The sequence below is a fragment of the Bufo gargarizans genome, chromosome 3 (assembly GCF_014858855.1).
Source record: "Bufo gargarizans isolate SCDJY-AF-19 chromosome 3, ASM1485885v1, whole genome shotgun sequence".
Lineage (NCBI taxonomy): Eukaryota > Metazoa > Chordata > Amphibia > Anura > Bufonidae > Bufo > Bufo gargarizans.
The window spans coordinates 510,310,722-510,330,839 of record NC_058082.1 but is presented as its reverse complement, the minus strand read 5'-3'; the positions used below and the strand labels follow the sequence as shown (position 1 = coordinate 510,330,839).

Genomic DNA, 20,118 nt, shown 5'->3' with positions numbered 1-20,118 from the left:
ATGATGGCTAGTAGGGTGGAAAATGATCTAAGTTCTGATAGATTTATTCTGCGTCCCTACGCATTTCATCTAATGGAGAATAAATCAAAACTACAAAAAGTACCTCCACTTCATAAAGATAGAATGAAGACCCCCCCGACTCATCAGGGGACAGGGGTCATGGGTGGAGGATTCGGTCTATACCCTTATCCTATTGTGATAGATAATGGGAAAGGGTAAGCCAAAAAGGATTGCGCAGACCTGACTAGACCAGTATGGTCCCAAATCAGTCCGGATACCTGTGGTGTAATAACAAAACAAAATCCATTCAGATATTGAACCCACCAGAAGCAGATATATTTGTAGCATAAAGATAAGGAGGTGTACTTACTATTGAAGTCATGGAAACCGTGTGGCTGGTGCCATGAGAAGCGGGAGTGTGGTTTGACGCCCGCATGTAATGTCAGCGTCTGTCTGCGCTAATAAATGCGCCAGTAAGTTTACATGGAAGGGGGTATGTGGTGCGCCTGCGCGAGGAGTGCGGCCGCCGTCATGTGACTAAGGCATATGTCAGCTGACGTCGCGATCCGCCTCCTAACCAGCGCATGCGCGCATATGCGATGTGCAGCTCAGATGCCGCGGCTGCTGTGACGTAATGGTAGGCGTCACCATCAGGGAGGTCCTACCAGCCCGGGCGCGGCGTCGGCTGTATACTGGAAAGAGGTGGGAGGAGTGACCATATAATACGAGCGACTCCTACTACTACACCTATAAATATTGGTAGTGATAAAGCAAATCACTTACAACATGGGACCTAAGAAAGGGGGAACATTAAATAACAGGCGTACCCACTAGGACCCAGACAGGGTCCAGTGGCCACCCGAAGCCTAAAGACAGTTGGGACAAAATGACCGGCACCTTGGAGGGTGTCGTCATCAAAAGGATATAATCAACCAAGATATAATGATCATATTTAAAACGAATGAGCGTACACACGCTCTATATAGAGTGAATAATCCAAGAGACATAATGATATTAGTGGCACTATTGAGTGCTTGATGCGTGGTCAGTGCACTTGAGGGACCGTCAGACATATGTTATTCTGATGATGCAGTGAGGGAACCCCTGCTATTTAGCAGATAATAGCGTACACATACTTATATGTGTAGGAGACTGGGGATGGTCACAAGAAGCACCCAAATTGTAGCTGGTCATTCAATCCATTGGGGTTGGTGGTATTCAACTTGAATATCCACCAACACTCCCTTTGGAGAATCTTCTTGTCCCAGTTTCCTCCATGTTGTGGCTTTCTAATTGCTTCCAACCCTACAAACGTGACACCTGACGACCTTCCATCGTGCACAGATTGGATGTGTCTAGCTACTGGGGTGTCCCTATTGTTGCGTATGTCACCCAGGTGCTCACCTATACGTACCCGCAGTTCCCTACGGGTTTTGCCGACATATCTAATGCCGCATTCGCAGGTGAGTAGGTAAACAACTCCTGCGGTGCGGCAGTTGATAAAATCTCGTATATGGTGAGCGGGATCCGTAGGACCGACCGCAACCGTTTTTCCCTGGGTGACATACTTACAGAAACTGCACCGCCCACATTTGAAACAGCCGTTCAAAGGTTTGGCCAGCCACGTCTTCTTTTTAGGGGGGTTATAGTGGCTGTGCACAAATTGATCCCTCAAGTTGGTACCTCTCCTGAAGGTTACTGATGGATAGGGACTCACAACATCTTTCAGGTCCGGATCCATCAGGAGGGTGTCCCAATTGCGTGCTAAGATCTCTTTAACCTGTCTAGCCGCAGAATCAAATGTGCCAATGATCCGTAACTTTTTTTGTTGTTGTGGATCCATTTTCGGGCCCCCAGTGGGATGTAGAAGTGTGGTCCGTGGCTCCTGTCGTGCCCTTTGATAGGCCTTTCTTAGTGTGTTGTCCGGGTACCCCAGTGCGCGGAAGCGCTCTCTTAGCTCATGTGCCTGTTTAGTAAATTCGCGTGGTTCCGAGCAATTGCGTCTCAATCTGAGGTATTGGCCCACTGGAATACCACGTTTTAATGGGACGGGATGGCAGCTGTCCCACCGAAGGAGTGAATTAGTGGATGTCTCCTTACGAAAGATGGTGGTCTGTAGGCTCCCTTGAGTATCTCTTGAGATGCAAATGTCTAAGAAGGGTAAATGATTGTGTACAATCTCTGATGTAAATCTAAGATTTATGGTGTTAATATTGAGTTCATTGACCAGTCTCTTGAACTCGTCCTCTGGCCCGCTCCACAAGATGAATATATCATCTATGTAGCGGGCCCAGAGGACGATGTACTCGGTATACCAGTTGGGTATGTCACCAAATACCACGGTCTCCTCCCACCAGCCCAGGAGCAAATTTGCGTAGGACGGTGCGCAGGAACTGCCCATCGCAGTGCCCCTGATAATAGCGTACACATATAAGTATGTGTACGCTATTATCTGCTAAATAGCAGGGGTTCCCTCACTGCATCATCAGAATAACATATGTCTAACGGTCCCTCAAGTGCACTGACCACGCATCAAGCACTCAATAGTGCCACTAATATCATTATGTCTCTTGTATTATTCACTCTATATAGAGCGTGTGTACGCTCATTCGTTTTAAATATGATCATTAATCTTGGTTGATTATATCCTTTTGATGACGACACCCTCCAAGGTGCCGGTCATTTTGTCCCAACTGTCTTTAGGCTTCGGGTGGCCACTGGACCCTGTCTGGGTCCTAGTGGGTACGCCTGTTATTTAATGTTCCCCCTTTCTTAGGTCCCATGTTGTAAGTGATTTGCTTTATCACTACCAATATTTATAGGTGTAGTAGTAGGAGTCGCTCGTATTATATGGTCACTCCTCCCACCTCTTTCCAGTATACAGCCGACGCCGCGCCCGGGCTGGTAGGACCTCCCTGATGGTGACGCCTACCATTACGTCACAGCAGCCGCGGCATCTGAGCTGCACATCGCATATGCGCGCATGCGCTGGTTAGGAGGCGGATCGCGACGTCAGCTGACATATGCCTTAGTCACATGACGGCGGCCGCACTTCTCGCGCAGGCGCACCACATACCCCCTTCCATTTAAACTTACTGGCGCATTTATTAGCGCAGACAGACGCTGACATTACATGCGGGCGTCAAACCACACTCCCGCTTCTCATGGCACCAGCCACACGGTTTCCATGACTTCAATAGTAAGTACACCTGCTTATCTTTATGCTACAAATATATCTGCTTCTGGTGGGTTCAATATCTGAATGGATTTTGTTTTGTTATTACACCACAGGTATCCGGACTGATTTGGGACCATACTGGTCTAGTCAGGTCTGTGCAATCCTTTTTGGCTTACCCTTTCCCATTATCTATCACAATAGGATAAGGGTATAGACCGAATCCTCCACCCATGACCCCTGTCCCCTGATGAGTCGGGGGGTCTTCATTCTATCTTTATGAAGTGGAGGTACTTTTTGTAGTTTTGATTTATTCTCCATTAGATGAAACGCGTAGGGACGCAGAATAAATCTATCAGAACTTAGATCATTTTCCACCCTACTAGCCATCATCACCCTTGGGGCCAATCCATGCTGTCCCTATAGGGTCAATTAGGGTTCACTTATTAGGGTTAGGTTCCGGACGAGGCCACCCCTTGCGGGGTAAGGACCCCGTGTTAGGAGGCACCTAGGGATTTACAGGCCAAGTAGGGCAAAAACAGGGATAGTTTCTCCCTGCAGCCCCTGGCACCAGGTGAAATTGAAAGAGGACGTGTTTTTCGGACCCGAGAAGCCCCTCATCCTCCAGGGTTTTGGACTACAAGGTCCCAACTGGCACCACCGGTAAGATCCACCCTTTTATTTGCCTCTGGCATCTTTATTAGTCTGCGGTACCCCACCAAAAGACTGCATATGGTGCTGCTTTTTTGTTCGGCTCCGCAGTTCTGTAATATTACCAGCGGATTCGTACAATGGTGACTCATTAATGTGAGTCCCACACTGTTAATTGTCGTTTGTCATGTTTGTCTGGTAGGGGCTTATTCTTAAAACAGTCCTAATTAAACTTTAAGTTTTAAAACGTTACTGCCCCTCACTCGTTCTATACATTCCTTGTTACAGAGCAGTACACCTTGGGAGAGTGCTCTCACACTATCTCCCACTAGGGACCACCCTTTTGTTTTTCAGCACAAACCTAATACCCTTTTTATCCCAAAATACAAACTCTTCAAACTTCCAAAATTCTTTTAAATTTAGATTTCCCCAAATGGGGGAAAATTTTAGTGAGTGATTTATTCCTAATAATTTTTTAACATTAACCCAAACTAAGTGTATCATATTACTAATTGGGCACTGCCTACCCTTTATTTTTATCACTCCAGTTTCTAGAGTGCTAATGATGTTATATTGGAGACCTCCTAATTCCCCTTCCAAAAAGCGACGCAGTCTGTCATCCTCCATCATTAACCACTGAAGCTGGGATGCATAGTAATAACCCCGAAAACGGACAGGCCGCCATCTTCCTCATCTAGCCATAGGTATTTTTGTTTCAACCTGACCCTTTTTCTCCCCCAAATAAGGTCATTTATCACTCCTTCTAGTGCATTGAAAAAGTGGTCCCCTATCCAAACTGGGCAGGAGGAAATAACATACAAAATCTGTGGTAGCAGAACCATCTTTATTATCGCGATTCGATCCACTTGTCGGATTAACAATTTTTGCCAGGTACTTGTTTTTTCCCTAACCCTTTTTAAAAGAGGCTCAATATTGAGTTCTAAATACTCCTGTATCCTCGAACTAACTTTAATACCCAGGTATTCAAACGACTCCGTGGGTTTCAAAATTTTAACATTCATTTCCTCCAGCCCAATTTCCTGGCCAATTGGGAGCAATACCGACTTTGTCCAGTTCACCCTAAAGCCGGAAATAAGGCCAAACTGATTTACTATTTCCATCAGGTACAGTACCATTGGTACCCCCCCTTCCACAAAAAACAAAATATCATCAGCGTAAAGGCATATGTTATCCAGTGCACCATTTCCCCCAAACCCCCTTATTTTATCATCTGCTCGGACCTTACAAGCCAACGGCTCAACAAATATGGCAAACAATAATGGGGAGAGTGGGCACCCCTGACGGGTTCCCCTCTGCAAAGGTATCGATTCTGATATTACTCCATTGATTTTTACCCTAACTTTCGAATTATTATATAGAAGCTGTACCAATCTAATGAATTTTTCTCCCAGATTAAACTCATACATAACCTTCCAGAGGTATGCCCATTCCACCCTGTCAAACGCTTTCTCAGCGTCCAGGGACAGGATGGAATGAGCACCCTCCCCGCCCATCTGCATGTTCAGTAATGTCCGTCGAATATTCGACTGAGCCTGGCATTTGGGTACAAACCCTGATTGATCCGGGTGTATTAACGTCTCAATAACTTTTCTTAGGCGGTTTGCAAGTAATTTAGCACATATTTTAAAGTCAGTGTTGAGGAGAGAGATGGGGCGATATGAATCCACCTTTTTCTCGTCCTTACCCTTTTTACCTATCAGACTTATTACAGCTTCCGAGAGGGAGGACGGGAGTTCGCCCCTGTCCATTGACTCATTTAAGACCTGCACTAACACTGGAAGGATGTCATCTCCATATCTTCTATATATCTCAAAAGGAAGGCCATCCAACCCAGGACTGGAGTTCCCCTGAATAGTTTTCAATGTCTCCCGTAATTCCTCCACTTCAATGGGGCCGTTCAACCAGTCCCTCTCCTCCTCCGAGAGTCTGGGGATCGGTACTCCCTCCAGGAAGAGTCTGAATTCTTCAGGCTCCCCCCCTCCCTCCGAGGAGTAGAGGTCCCCATAATATTCAATAAATTCGAGCTCTATCTCTCCCTGGCTGGATGCCATCCCCCCATCTCTCCTCTCAACACTATCAATCCTATTACCCCCCCTTTGGTTCTGTATAAGTGTGGACAACAATCTCCCCGACTTCCCAGATTCCCTAAAATATCGTTCCCCCTCAAAAAACACTTTTTGTTGTGCCTTGTCCATCAGATAGTTCCTCAGTGCACTTTTAGCCTGATCCAATTGGCCTATCAGTTCAGGGATTTTCTTAGTCATGAGTTCTACTTCTATTTCTTTTATCCTATCTGTCAGCTCTCTCTCCTGTTTTGCAAATCCCCTTTTCAAACCCTTAATTTTGCTTACCAAAATGCCACGTAGAAATGCTTTAAAAGCATCCCAAACATACCCTGAACCTGCTGATCCCAGATTATATTTCCAGAACTCCTCTATATCCACCCTAATATCATCTTCCTCCTTAATTAAGTTCAGCCAGTGTGGATTCAGGCGAAACTCACGGCTTGTTCGTCTTAAGTTTGTTTTAAACAACAGGCAGACGGGGGAATGGTCTGAAATGCTATTTGCTTCATACCTCATGCTGGATATCTTGTTTACTAGTTCTGAACTTACTAATGCCAAATCTATTCTGGACATTATGTTATTTCCCCGACTAAAATAGGAAAACCCTGGCTTATCATCATAGAGGTATCTCCATACATCTATTAGTGAAAGTTCCTGCGATATTTTCCCCAGCAGTGATTGTCGCCCAGTCGCATGTTTATCCTTTGGGATCACAGAGTATCTATCTAACTCGTCGTTCATAACATTATTAAGATCCCCCATTATTACTATGGGGCATTTGCCCCTTGAATCTGCATACTCCACCAGTCTATGAATAACCGTTAAGGAGAAAGGGGGGGGTATATACACAAAAGCCAAGATACATACTATACCATTCCACTGACAGTGAAGGAATACATATCTACCCCTCTCATCTATTTTCTGGACAAATGGAAGGTAATCTACTTTGTGATGAATGTATACACTGACTCCGGATGAGTATGTAGAAAAACATGAGTGGTATTGATACCGGGCCCATTTCTTCTTTAAGAGATTTATCTTATCTTTTGTACTATGTGTCTCCATTAATCCTACTATAGCCGGGAGATGTCTAGTAACATTATCAAAAACCATTACCCTCTTGACCCTATCCAAGGCCCCGTACATTCCATGTCATAATACTACTCATTCAGATCTGTCACTTGCTTTTCCTTCGCCTTAGACCCTGCTAGACCTCCCAAGACAACCATTCCCCCCCTCACCCCTCCCCTTCCCCTTTTTCTATATAGTACTCTATATAGTAATTCTCTCTAGAAGGTTTTTTTTCTCCCCGTCTATCCCTTCCACTCTTTTTTTTTTTACTCCTTCTAGATCCTTTTTCATAGTTCCAGAGGATATCTGCAGCTCTTTCACTTTTTCCCTGACTTTATTCATATCCTCCTTTATAAAGGAGAGGTCCACCTGTAATGAGGCGATCTTTAGGGTCAACTCCTCCAGGCTATGGTTAGTTTTTTGCACCGCGCCCAGGATTTCCTCAAGCTTGTTATCTACCAAGTTAATTCTTTCCTCCATCCCCTCTCCACTACCCACACTCCTTTCCACCCCCCTATGTTCCTCAGAGACCGCCACTTCTCCAATATCCTTTTGACTTTCCTTATTACCCCGCAAAGAGCTCTTAATTTTTGGGGGCGATCTAAGATATTTCTCCATGCTAGTTGTTGTACCTCCCGGCGAGGAGGTACCAACAGATCTTCGGTTTACACCCTTTGGAGGCATGACTACAACCCCCCCAACAGAAACCGAGGGCAATCTCACAAAACACAAAAAAAATAAAAGGAAAAAATCAATACATAACACTTAATATAATATACATAAAACAATATAAGTTGCTGAGGTGGAAAGAGAATACGTAATGTAGTCCGTAGTTCATCCGGTTACGTATATATCCGACAAGCGGTGCCCTCCTCCACAAGTAAAGATACAATCAGCAGTCCATCTAGAGACTTAGTACTTAAATATAAACTTAAATGTAGTTGCTAAGGTGGAAGAAAAATGCATAATATAGTCCAAAGTTCTTCTGGTTACGTATAAATATAAGGTACATTCAAAAGTTCATCACATTGTGTTTGCATTCAACGGACAAGGAAGAAAGTCACTAGACCATCTTTTCCAGTCCCCGAACCAATAAACTGTAGATGCGCTTGCACTCCTAAAGTAAGGGTAGAGTAGTCCCAGTACATGGGGATGGGATATAATGCACATGTACGTAAATCCAAGGGGCCTTACAGATGTATGCTGGGGGTACCCCAATTTTTATTTATTTATTGTTTTATTTATTTATTTATTCCCCCCAGTCTTGTAGGCTATTTCAGCAAGGGGCCCTGCAGGTTTTAATCCCCTCTACTTCCCCCCGCTTTAAGGTCCATGTCAGGTGTTTGCAGATATTTGAAGGTTTTTAAACGGAGCACTAAAGTCAGCAATATAGGTCCCAGGTATTCCTGCGGTGCCGCTTATCTTTTAACCCCCTCCACCTTTTGCCACCAGCTGCCTTCGCCACTCCACCGTCTCCTCATGTGATATATGTTGCTGCTGGGGCCCTTTTCCACTACGGCTGCGTCTTCCAAAAAGACATTACATGGCCTTATAGTTTATCAGCGCTCTCTGCGCTAGGGGGCCCGGATTGTACATGCATTCAAAAGCCACCTGAAGACAAGAAGGTACCTGTGGTTTCTCCGCTTCTCTTCCTCCGCCACCCACCGAGTGCGCATTCCCGTCTACAGCCTCCAACCACTAAGGAGGGGGGGGGGGGGGAGCAGCACCGCACCACTCATAAGGATGTGCATTGCCAGCTCACCACGGCCGCCTTATTTCATCCGAACCTGTATCCATATGCCGGCAAGGAGCGCAGGGATCACAACCATCTCGAACCCTTACTTCGGCTCCAGGGCGTCCGGTTAAGGCCAAGTGTTATCCGGCGCTGTCTTTCAGACGCCGCGGCTCATGGTTCACAGGGGAAGGGGAGGGGGGCAGGAGCGCGGCACGTCGGCGTCTTCACGTCATGCCGCTACTCCCAAGAATATATTAAAAGCCTATTAAAATTGGCCGCCTACCTTTAAGTCTTCTGAAATAATGACCCCTAAATCCCTTTCCTCAGATACTGAGGTTAGGACTGTATCACTGATTTTATATTCTGCTCTTGGGTTTTTACGCCCCATGTGCATTATCTTGCACTTATCAACATTAAATTTTAGTTGCCAGATTTTTGACCATTCCTCTAGTTTTCCTAAATCCTTTTCCATTTGGTGTATCCCTCCAGAAACATAAACCCTGTTACAAATCTTTGTGTCATCAGCAAAAAGACACACCTTACCATTGAGGCCTTCTGCAATTTCGTTAATAAAGATATTAAACAATATGAGTCCCAGAACAGATCCCTGAGGTACCCACTGGTAACAAGACCATGGTCTACTCTGAATAGACTCTATTGACTACAACCTTCTGTTGTCTGTACTTTCTCACTACACTTTTACACAGCCTGTGTGGTTCACCCCTTCCTCCTGCTAGCTAAATCATGTGTGCTTTCCTCTCTATCTGCAACCTGTGTGATCTGCCCTCCATGAATGCCTTTTCCTTCTCTCCCTCCCTCCTTGTTACTATCTCTAACAAAGAGAGAATAGAGAGTGTGGGTGAAGCCAGGAGCAGCACGCTGACATTTAGATCTAGTAGGGCAGCTAGCTAGATGTAGGTCTTACAAACGCTCTACAGCAGTAAAATGATGGGACATGTTTAATGAGCACTGTTGAGAAAGCTCCTTAATTTGGAAGCTAGGAAACAATTAAATAATATACTTCAGTGCAAAGGTGTTATTACTTTTTAAGCTGAAAAATCCTCCAATCCTATTGCATCATATTAGTTCATCTTTCTTCTGTGGTCCAAATAGGGTCAACAGCAGAACTTGTTAAGAGCTCATTTGCTTCCCTTTCTTCCCAGAATTCCAGAGGGGCATGTATGGCCTATAAGTCTCTTCACGACAATTAAGATTCTCTCTCCCCAAGTAGAGATGGTACCCCTCAAATCCTGACTTAGGCCTCTCACCCAGTTAAGCCTAGTACTCTCTGCTCTGCACTGATCACGGGCAATCCCCTCGAAGCAGCTGTCTGCAGATGAGGTGCTGGCTTATTTAATATCCAAGTCGTCTCAAGGCCTATTTATAGGGTTGAACATTGACTTATAGGATAGGTGCCTTACATCTGGTGGCATTAGAGGCGGAGCTTGTTAAGAGTTCATTTGCATCCCTTTCTTTACCTTTTTTTATTGTCACCATCAGGTTCAAGGATAAAGAAAATAATATATCCACTTGGATTTATCGGAATTGGTGCCTCCCTCTATTATCCCCAGCAAGCGGCTACAATTGCCAAGGTAAGACTTATTTCTTGTGGGTTATATCTTTGAAACTTCCTACAGTAGGTGTGTTTTAAGAAACTGCAGTTTAGATTTTCTCCACTAGGAGCACAAATGTTATTTGCTTAGTCTTCTTGGTCATATTCTGACCTTTTATAGTCAGAAGTTTAGCAGCAGCTGTACAGGGCAATGCATTGCAGCATATTAGGGAAGTCTTATATATGACACACTAGATCATTTCTGCATTCAATACAGTTCACTAGCCTTTGGTAAAATGCAGTTGTTAACATGAAACTGGGATACACATAACTCGTTCATAATGGAACTTCTAATGTAACATGGCCACTTTCAGCTACTGTAATAAAGTGATAACGTTTGTATTCCTGTGTATACAGTGAGGAACAGAAGTATTTGAACACCCTGCGATTTTGCAAGTTCTCCCACTTAGAAATCATGGAGGGGTCTGAAATTCACATTGTTGGTGCATTTCTACTCTGAGAGACAGAACAAAAAATAAAAGAAATTCTGGAAATCACATTGTATGATTTTCAAAGAATGTATTTGTCTTGCACTGCTGAACATAAGTATTTGAACACCTGAGAAACAGCAAGAATTTTGGCTCTCAAAGACCTGTTACTGTGCCTTTTAAAAAGTCTACCTCTACTCCACTCATTAATCTAACTTAGTAGCACCTGTCTGAGCTCTTTAAAGACCCCTGTCCACCCTAGTGTCAGTCAGACGCCAACTACTACTGTCAAAAGACACCAGAGACAGAATTGTGGACCTCCACAAGGCTGTAAAAGGCTACGGGGCAATCGCCAAGCAGCTTGGTGAAAATAGATCAACTGTTGGAACAATTGTTAGAAAATGGAAGAGGCTAAAGACGACTGTCAGTGTCCCTTCGGACTGGGGCTCCATGCAAGATCTCACCTCGTGGGGTATTACTGATGATAAGAAAAGTGAGGAATCAGCCCAGAACTACAAGGGAGGAGCTGGTCAATGACTTGAAGAGAGCTGGGACCACAGTTTCAAAGGTCACTGTCGGTAGAACACTACGCCGTCATGGTTTCAAATCATGCATTGCATGGAAGGTTCCTCTGCTCAAGTCATCACATGTCCAGGCCCGTCTAAAGTTGCATCCCAAGAACACCATCCCTACCGTGAAGCATGGGGTGGTAACATCATGCATTGGGGGTGCTTTTCTGCGAAGGGGACAGGAGGTCTGCACTGTACTAAGGAGAGGATGAATAGGGCCATTTATTGCGAGATTTTGAGCAACAACCTCCTTCCCTCAGTCAGAGCATTGAAGATGGGTCGTGGCTGGGTTTTCCAACATGACAACGACCCAAAGCACACAGCCAGGATAACCGAGGAGTGGCTCCGTAAGAAGCATATCAAGATTCTGGAGTGGCCTAGCCAGTCTCCAGACCTAAATCCAATAGAACGTCTTTGGAGGGAGCTGAAACTCTGTGTTGCTCAGCGACAGCCCCGAAACCTGACAGATCTAGAGGAGGAGTGGGCCAAAATCCCTGTTGCAGTGTGTGCAAACCTGGTCAAGAACTACAGGAAACGTTTGACCTCTGTAATTGCAAACAAAGGCTTCTGTACCAAATATTAACACTGATTTTCTCAGGTGTTCAAATATTTATGTTCAGCAGTGCAAGACAAATACATTCTTTAAGAATCATACAATGTGATTCTCTGAATTATTTTTTAAATTCTGTCTCTCAGAATGGGAATGCACCTACAATGTGAATTTCAGATCCCTCCATGATTTCTAAGTGGGAGAACTTGCAAAATCGCAGGGTGTTCAAATACTTCAGTTCCTCACTGTAATTCACTTTGCACATTTATCATCTCAGCTGAAGTGCCCTTGCTGCTCAACTGTGTGATTTTATAGAAAATTTGAAGCTCAAACACTGCATATTTTCAGTGAGATTCCAAAACGGTCGTATGCCAATCAGTGGGGTGGGATGGCAAAGAAGATACAGTCATGACTTTGGAAGAGGTTTTTGTTTAAATTAGTAAAAAAAAAATAGGATTTGTGGCTTTAGCAGTTGTAATTGTTGACCTTAGCTGGAGCTAAGCTTTACACTGGGAAAACCCAGAGCTAAAGACCCTTTTATATGTCCTATGAACTTTCATTCCCGATAATTGCATCGTGTAAACATGTCTGCTGGTCAGACATTCATTTATCAGTTGATTGCATCTTTTATGCAGACATTAGGATCATCTGTTGCTGGCAGCACATTACCCCATGTAAATGAGGGTGTGCTGCCTACAATAATGAACCTGCATATGACCAGATGATCGCGTCAATTGTTCAAGCATTATTACAGTATTAATACAGGGGCGTAACTACCATAGCGGCAGACCATGCGACTGCTTGGGGCCCAGGACAAGAGGGGGCCCAGTCTTAGTTGGGATTATCTCCTCTTCTACTGAAAGTGAAAACTTGGTCAGGACTCTACCCTCTAGAGGAACAACTTTTAGCAAATGAGGCAGTGGAAAAATGGCCCAAGGGTCACTGAAAGGGGTTTAGGTAGAAACCCTTCAGTCAAGTGTCGGCGGCCTGCTTTTATCCTTGCTACGGGGCCCTTAGTTTTCCATCTACGCCACTGGTTCCATGTGAATAAAACTAAAAGAGCAGCAATCAACTTGCAATTTAATTGATCAGCGCTTTTTATGAGCAGGAAATATTCCTACGGGTCTATTCACACGTCTGTAGTGCATTGCGGATCCGCAAATTGCCCCCATAGAACTGCCTATTCTTGTCCGCAATTGTGTGATGTGTGTGGTGCAGTGTATGTGTATTATCAGCAAAATTGCAGACGGCCTCGATGGTAAGGTTAAGGTCTTTTTGCTGATGACACAAAGATTTGTAACCGGGTTGATGTTCCTGGAGGGATACACCAAATGGAAAAGGATTTAGGAAAACTAGAGGAATGGTCAAAATCTGGCAACTAAGATTTAATGTTGATAAGTGCAAGATAATTCACCTGGGACGTAAAAACCCAAGAGCAGAATATAAAATCAGTGATACAGTCCTAACCTCAGTATCTGAGGAAAGGGATTTAGGGGTCATTATTTCAGAAGACCTAAAGGTAGGCAGACAATGTCATAGAGCAGCAGGACATGCTAGCAGAATGCTTGGGTGTATAGGGAGAGGCATTACTAGTAGAAAGAGGGAGGTGCTCATGGCGCTCTATCAGAGCACTAGTGAGACCTCATTTGGAGTATTGTGCTCAGTACTGGAGACCATATCTCCAGAAGGATATTGATACTTTGGAGAGAGTTACAGAGAAGAGCTACTAAACTGGTACATGGATTGCAGGATAAAACTTACCAGGAAAGATTAAAGGACCTTAACATGTATAGCTTGGGAGAAAGACGAGACAGGGGATATGATAGAAACTTTTAAATACATAAAGGGAATCAACAAGGTAAAAGAGGAGAGAATATTTAAAAGAAGAAAAACTGCTACGAGAGGACATAGTTTTAAATTAGAGGGGCAAAGGTTTAAAAGTAATATCAGGAAGTATTACTTTACTGAGAGAGTAGTGGATGCATGGAATAGCCTTCCTGCAGAAGTGGTAGCTGCAAATACAGTGAAGGAGTTTAAGCATGCATGGGATAGGCATAAGGCCATCCTTCATATAAGATAGGGCCAGGGGCTATTCATAGTATTTAGTATATTGGGCAGACTAGATGGGCCAAATGGTTCTTATCTATGTTTCTATGTTTCTTCTTACTGTATGGAGTTTTGCTATTGGTTATTGCAGGCACAGGCAGCATCGGTGCGCTGCCTGTGCCGTTCACAGCACGCCCTGCGCTGATGAAAGACAGGGAAAAGTCTAAAGCGTATTGGTATGCCTTAGAGTTTTTTTAGGGAGTAAAACAGCCTGAACAAGCGTCTATGATGCTTGTACAGGCGTTATTGCGACCTCTGGGTGCCACCGATTACCCGATGAACGGGCAAACACTTTTTCATCGGGTAATCACATATTTTATGCTCTCACAATGCAAAATCATTGTTTGCCAGAAGCCAATCATGCCATCTAACCACGCACTGCTACCCGCAAATAATGATTCTGTATGGGGATTAGCAATGCTTTCTTCCTGACAATCGTCTGCTATATCTAGCAGTGTAACACAGCCATTAGACAGAATTTGGTTGATGGTTGAACAAACAAACATTTGGTGAAGACACAGCTATGGTCCATATTGGCCATTAGAGTGGCTCAAACTGGCCCTACATGTTCAGTGAAACCGGGCGATGGACAAAAATTATTTCAAAGAAAAATATTGAAGAACAGATCTTTTGTCCGACTATCAGACAAAAATATTAAAAACAGCTGACTTCTTTTCAGATGTTGTTGGGCTGTCATCACTCTGCTAAAATGATCGTTCGTTGTTAAATTTCCCCCAACGGATGTTCATTTTGGTTGAAATCGTCCATTTTGATCAACTTTAGACTAATGTGTATGGGCACCTTAAGAAAAAAGTCATTTCTTACTGGAATTTCCAACAACTTCATGGAGAGGAGCTTCATTCATGGTCAGTGAGTACTGCTGATGTGCCCAGAAATAATGGATGTGTTTTGCCTGCACAGGTGTCTTCTCTGGCCTGACTGCTCGACACACAAAGATCCTTCTATGACTGAAGCAGGACCTCACAGCTTATTAATAGTTTAGTTTCTAGGCTTCATCTGATGAATTCAGTTCTTAGTTTTTTGTTTTATACTTGTTTAGAGAATAACATCCATCTTTTCCTGTTCTATCAAACCCTACATGCAATTACAGTATGAATGAGTAAACCTTCCACGTGATGAAGATAGACAGGGAGACTTGGCTTGATTATGACTTTGCTTATTCTAGCTCCAAGTGGGTTTCATACAGCCCATTGATATAGAATGAAGAGAACTCTGTGCACAGCATATCTGCCAACAGACAAAATACTAATTGTCTCATGCGCTGGAAGAAAGCACTATTTGTTCAGTGGTATTTTATTCGTGCCCAGCTTAATATACAGTCAATTTAGTTTTACTTTGAGTCACTGTCAGGACCTAATAGGGAGTTTCATTTCTTATGGAGAAGAATGTCTCGAAATATAAGTTCACTTAAAGGCTATTTAAAACTGTACAAGATTAAATGAAAAACAAGCATTTTAGCATTTTCCTTTCCTCTTGCAATGCCCGGACTTCTGCATTGTGCTGCTTTCACTCAATCCTGTGTGCTGTCTTCCATACGGCCTCATGATGGATGAAGCTTCATAACGTCGAGGACATCACAGTTGGTCCTCATGTATGTACAGAAGCACCAGTAAGCACTGCTAGAAGAGAACTATGAAAGATAATTGCACATTTGTGACCACCAAAAGCTTGCGTGGGGGGGGGGATAAATTAATAAAGAAGACCTATGGAGTATCTGTAAGAGAATAGCTATGATCCAGTGCAAGACGAAACATTGAAATATCGATTCATTTACCCTAATTACTGTACATTAATGGGGAAACCCCTTTGAGTCTAGTAGTAGACAAAGATTGTGGTGTACAATCCAGGCGGATGAATGGTGAAGGCACTTCCCGACCTCACAAAACCTCTTATACTGTGTGAAACGTAAAATACAAAGCATTCAAAGAAATGCAATTACAGAACAGAGGAACTTCTCTTTTTTTCTCAGAGTATTCAAACATTAGACTGCCCACTTGTGTCTGCTCGTTTGACCCCCGATCGCCGGCACATTTACATTGACCACAAATGTTCATCCATACGTTTGTTCCCTTATAATTTGCCTGGTCACCTGGTGGTTTAAAATGGCACTGAGGCTGGGGCTTCACCTAGACTAGTCTAAAGCAATATATGGCTTTGTATTCCCTTTGTGCACTGCAGCTGTCAAGCAAATGTTCTACAAAAAGTCTAAGTGTAGCCTCAGTCTAAGGCTTCTTTCACACATCAGTAAATTGAGGAGGTGTGCTGTCCTCGGGGAACATGTATCCATTGATTTTAGTGTGTTTCTTCATCACATCCTTGTTCTTTCACTGACCATGGGTCAGTAGAAGAACAACGGAGACATGCACTACTTTGGTCTGTGATGCAGGGCCAAACATGGCCACTGAAGTCTAGCATAGCATCCATGTTATGTCAGTGGTTTTCACCTACCATTTCTGATGTGATGACACATTGACGTCACGGACACAGTTGTGGGAAAGAGGTCTAACTCTTCAATCACAGAGCTGAATGCTAAGTATATGCTGATTTCTCTGGTGGATCTTTTCCTTATTGAAGTCATTTGCGCAAAATACCATCAGGGATAGAAACTGCTTTGCGTTAATGAAATAAAGCCCAGCAAGCCCTCGGAGCGGCCTGCTACAGTATATCTGATTCACTGCTATAGTACATCTGGGCAGTACAGTGATGTAGCTGTCTAAATGACACCCAGTTATTTATTTGCCTCTTTATTTTTTACAAGAGAAAGCTGTTTTTAGTTTTAATACGGTAAATGAGGCTCAATAACGTATCTAAATACTTACCATCTGAGGAGGGAGATGTGATATTTATAACATATGGACGTTACTTCCTCGTGTACACTTGGTCAATAATTTTCTATTGTACAGTCGTGTGCCTCATACATGATGTGCGACGCCAAACTCATGTTGGCTGGATCAGATCTGGTATACCATGTCGTGCTGTAGGGGGAATGTTACACATGGGCATCTGCAGAAAAATTCAGACATTTCATTTACTTTAGATTTTATACGCTGAATTATTATACCAGTGAATCTTTGTGTAAAACTTTGGTAGCGTGCTTTAACATTTATATGATAGCTTTATTTTTTCAACAATAGATTTTTATTGAAAAGTATATTGTAAATGGCTCAGTTTACCATCATGCATATCAAGCAAGAATAATTTTACATATACAGAAATAATAAGACATACAGTATAAACAATAATGACATGGTAGACAAAATAATAATAATAATAACACAAAAATAATACAAAAGTAAATACAAAAAGGTACCAGTACTGTTCCCAATATAAAGTGCTAACTGAGTATGCACCATATACTCTAAGGCAGAACCCTGCATACTGCTCCCCCTACGCAATTCAGCTAGGAATCACACCCCATTTACATGTTATCCCATAGATCACAACAGATAATGGGGAAGTGAAACCTGCATAAGTGCTAGATAACCAAAGTAGCCATGAATTATGCGTTCCGATTCTAGTCTTTATAGATGAGGCGAAGGTGAATTCACACTGCATATGGTAATTAACCAACCCAATGACCTCTCCAGTTGATAGGGACTTTAGACTCTTCCATTGGCGAGCAATTACCGTTCTTGCCGCTGAGAGAATTCTAGCTACTATGATCCTGCTTTCGATGGGCAAATCCCCTAGACCTATGCTGAGGATCGCCAACTCTGGGGTCAACATACCCTTAATTCCCGTGACTTCTTCCAATATTTTTGCCATTGAGATCCAAAATTGGGTCAAAGCAGCACAGCTCCACCACATATGGTACGGCGTACCAATCTGTCCACACCCCCTCCAACATAGAGGTGAGTATTCTGGGTTAGAATGAGCTATTCTGTTGGGGGTGAGATACCATCGTAACTGAATTTTTCTACTCTGCTCAGCATGGTTTATGCATTTCGAGGACTTAATGGACCAAAAAAGCGCGTCATTCCACCTTTCTACCGTGAATTCCTTCCCCATTTCAGCCTCCCATCTAGACATGAAGGGTTTCTTACCCTCTCCCTCCGGAGTCTGCATTAACGAGTACCAAAAGGATAGGCTGGAATGGGGATGGACCTCCACACCTAGAAGCTTGGCAAGAGGGTCTCGCACTCTTACCACCGAGTCTATGGCAAGTGATGAGAGAAAGTGACGTATCTGAAGATATTGATAAAATGCAGAGTTTGGTAATTTAAAGTTATTGTGCAGGGACTCAAAGGAGTTTAGGACAGATTTTTCAAATATACACCCTAATGTATCTATTCCGCAATTCAGCCATCCTGTGACTTGAAGCGTGGGGATATGATATTCCACTACTGATAAGGGGAACTGCTTCTTCACAATAGGAAAGGGCGTTTTATTCTTGAACATATGAGCCCAAGCAAATATGGTAGCTTGCATCGTGTCCAGTGGCATGGGGAAAATAAAAGGCTTTAATAAGTATGCCGCCAACAGAGATTTCAAAGATCTCCTTTTAACATAAACCTCTTCTATCACTAGCCATTTATGTGACGAGGAAGGGGACCACCATTCCATAGACTGATCCAGTAGATTAGCCATATAATACTTATGGAGGTCAGGAACCCCCAAGCCCCCCTTGCGAAGAGCTGGGAATAGCGATTGTTTACCAATTCTAGGGTGGGCTCCCCCCCAAATGAACCCCAGCATGTCGTCCTGCAATTTCTTAATGTGAACTCTAGGGATTTTTAATGGTATACATCGGAATACGTATAAGATCTTAGGGAGTATCATCATCTTTACTATATTTATTCTAGCTATCCATGAAAGTAACACTTTGCTATATTTAGCGTAATCCTTTTGTAACTCCGCTCTAAGCAATTTATGATTAAGCGAGATCATGTCCGCTGTTGAGTTGGTTAGCTCCACTCCCAAATATCTTATCGATTCAGATGCCCAATGAAAGGGGTACTTATCACTTAGGACCTGCTGCAAGCTGGCAGGTACATTGATGGGAAGCACATTGGTTTTACTAACATTTAATTTATAGTATGAGATGCAGGAATACTGATCCAGGATTTCCAACGCAGCCGGTAATGAGGTCAGAGGATTAGTCAACGTCAAAATGACATCGTCAGCATACAGTCCTATGCAGTGCGAATATTCCCCCGCTGTGATCCCCGATATCCGCGCGCAATTGCGCATCTTCTCCGCCATGGGCTCCATCACCAGTGCGAATATCAGGGGTGACAGCGGGCACCCTTGCCTAGTCCCGTTGGTAATCGTGAAGGGGGTAGACAGGAAACCCGACGCCAGAACACTCGCGCTAGGTGCTGTGTAAAGCCCTAAGACAGCTTTCAAAAAGTGACCCTCAAACCCAAATTTTCTAAGGGTTTGGTCCAGGAACCCCCAATGCACCCTATCAAACGCTTTTTCAGCGTCTAGAGATACAAAGATCGCAGGGCTCCTGGACCAACCAGCAATCTGAATCAGATCGATCATCTTTCTAGTACCGTCCCTACATTGTCTTCCCTTCACAAAGCCGACCTGATCCTGATTAATTAGGGCTGGTAACACCTCGTTCAGACGAGTGGCAAGTAACTTCGCAAACAATTTAAGGTCAGCGTTCAATAAAGAAATTGGCCTAAAGTTTTCAGGAGCATCCGGGGATTTCCCTGGCTTGGGCAGTGTGACTACAGTGGCCTTAAGCATTTCCGGCGGAATATTTCCCATCTGCAGAAATGAGTTATATAGTTTAGTTAAGTAGGGGAGTAATGTTAACTGAAACGTTTTGTAATATTCCGCCGGGAAGCCATCGGGACCAGGGGCCTTGTTAGACGGGGTGGACTTAATGGCTTTCAGAATCTCTGCCGGGGTGAAGGGCTTGTTAAGTCCATGTATGTCAGCTGCCGACACTTTAGGTAACCTAAGGGAATCCAGGAATGATGTTATCGCCTCCTCAGTTGGTTGCACAGTGTTAACGTCCGCGCGCAAATTATATAACGAAGAGTAATACGATGCGAACGCATCCGTTATCTCCTGAGGGTGCGTGTATACTTTATCCTTGTACTTTAAGCTTGTTATCCTAGCCTCGGCCTTACATTTCAATCTGCGCGCTAACAGCGCTC

The 20,118-nt window shown here is 43.7% G+C and overlaps 1 protein-coding gene across 1 annotated transcript in view; it reads left to right on the top strand.

Annotated features, from left to right (window-relative positions):
• Positions 1-20,118, top strand: part of APOO (apolipoprotein O) — a 115,213-nt gene that overhangs the window by 71,245 nt on the left and 23,850 nt on the right. The window contains exon 6 of the mRNA XM_044283955.1: positions 10,220-10,311. Within this exon, the coding sequence (XP_044139890.1) occupies positions 10,220-10,311 (92 nt within the window). The remainder of the gene's footprint in view (positions 1-10,219; positions 10,312-20,118) is intronic.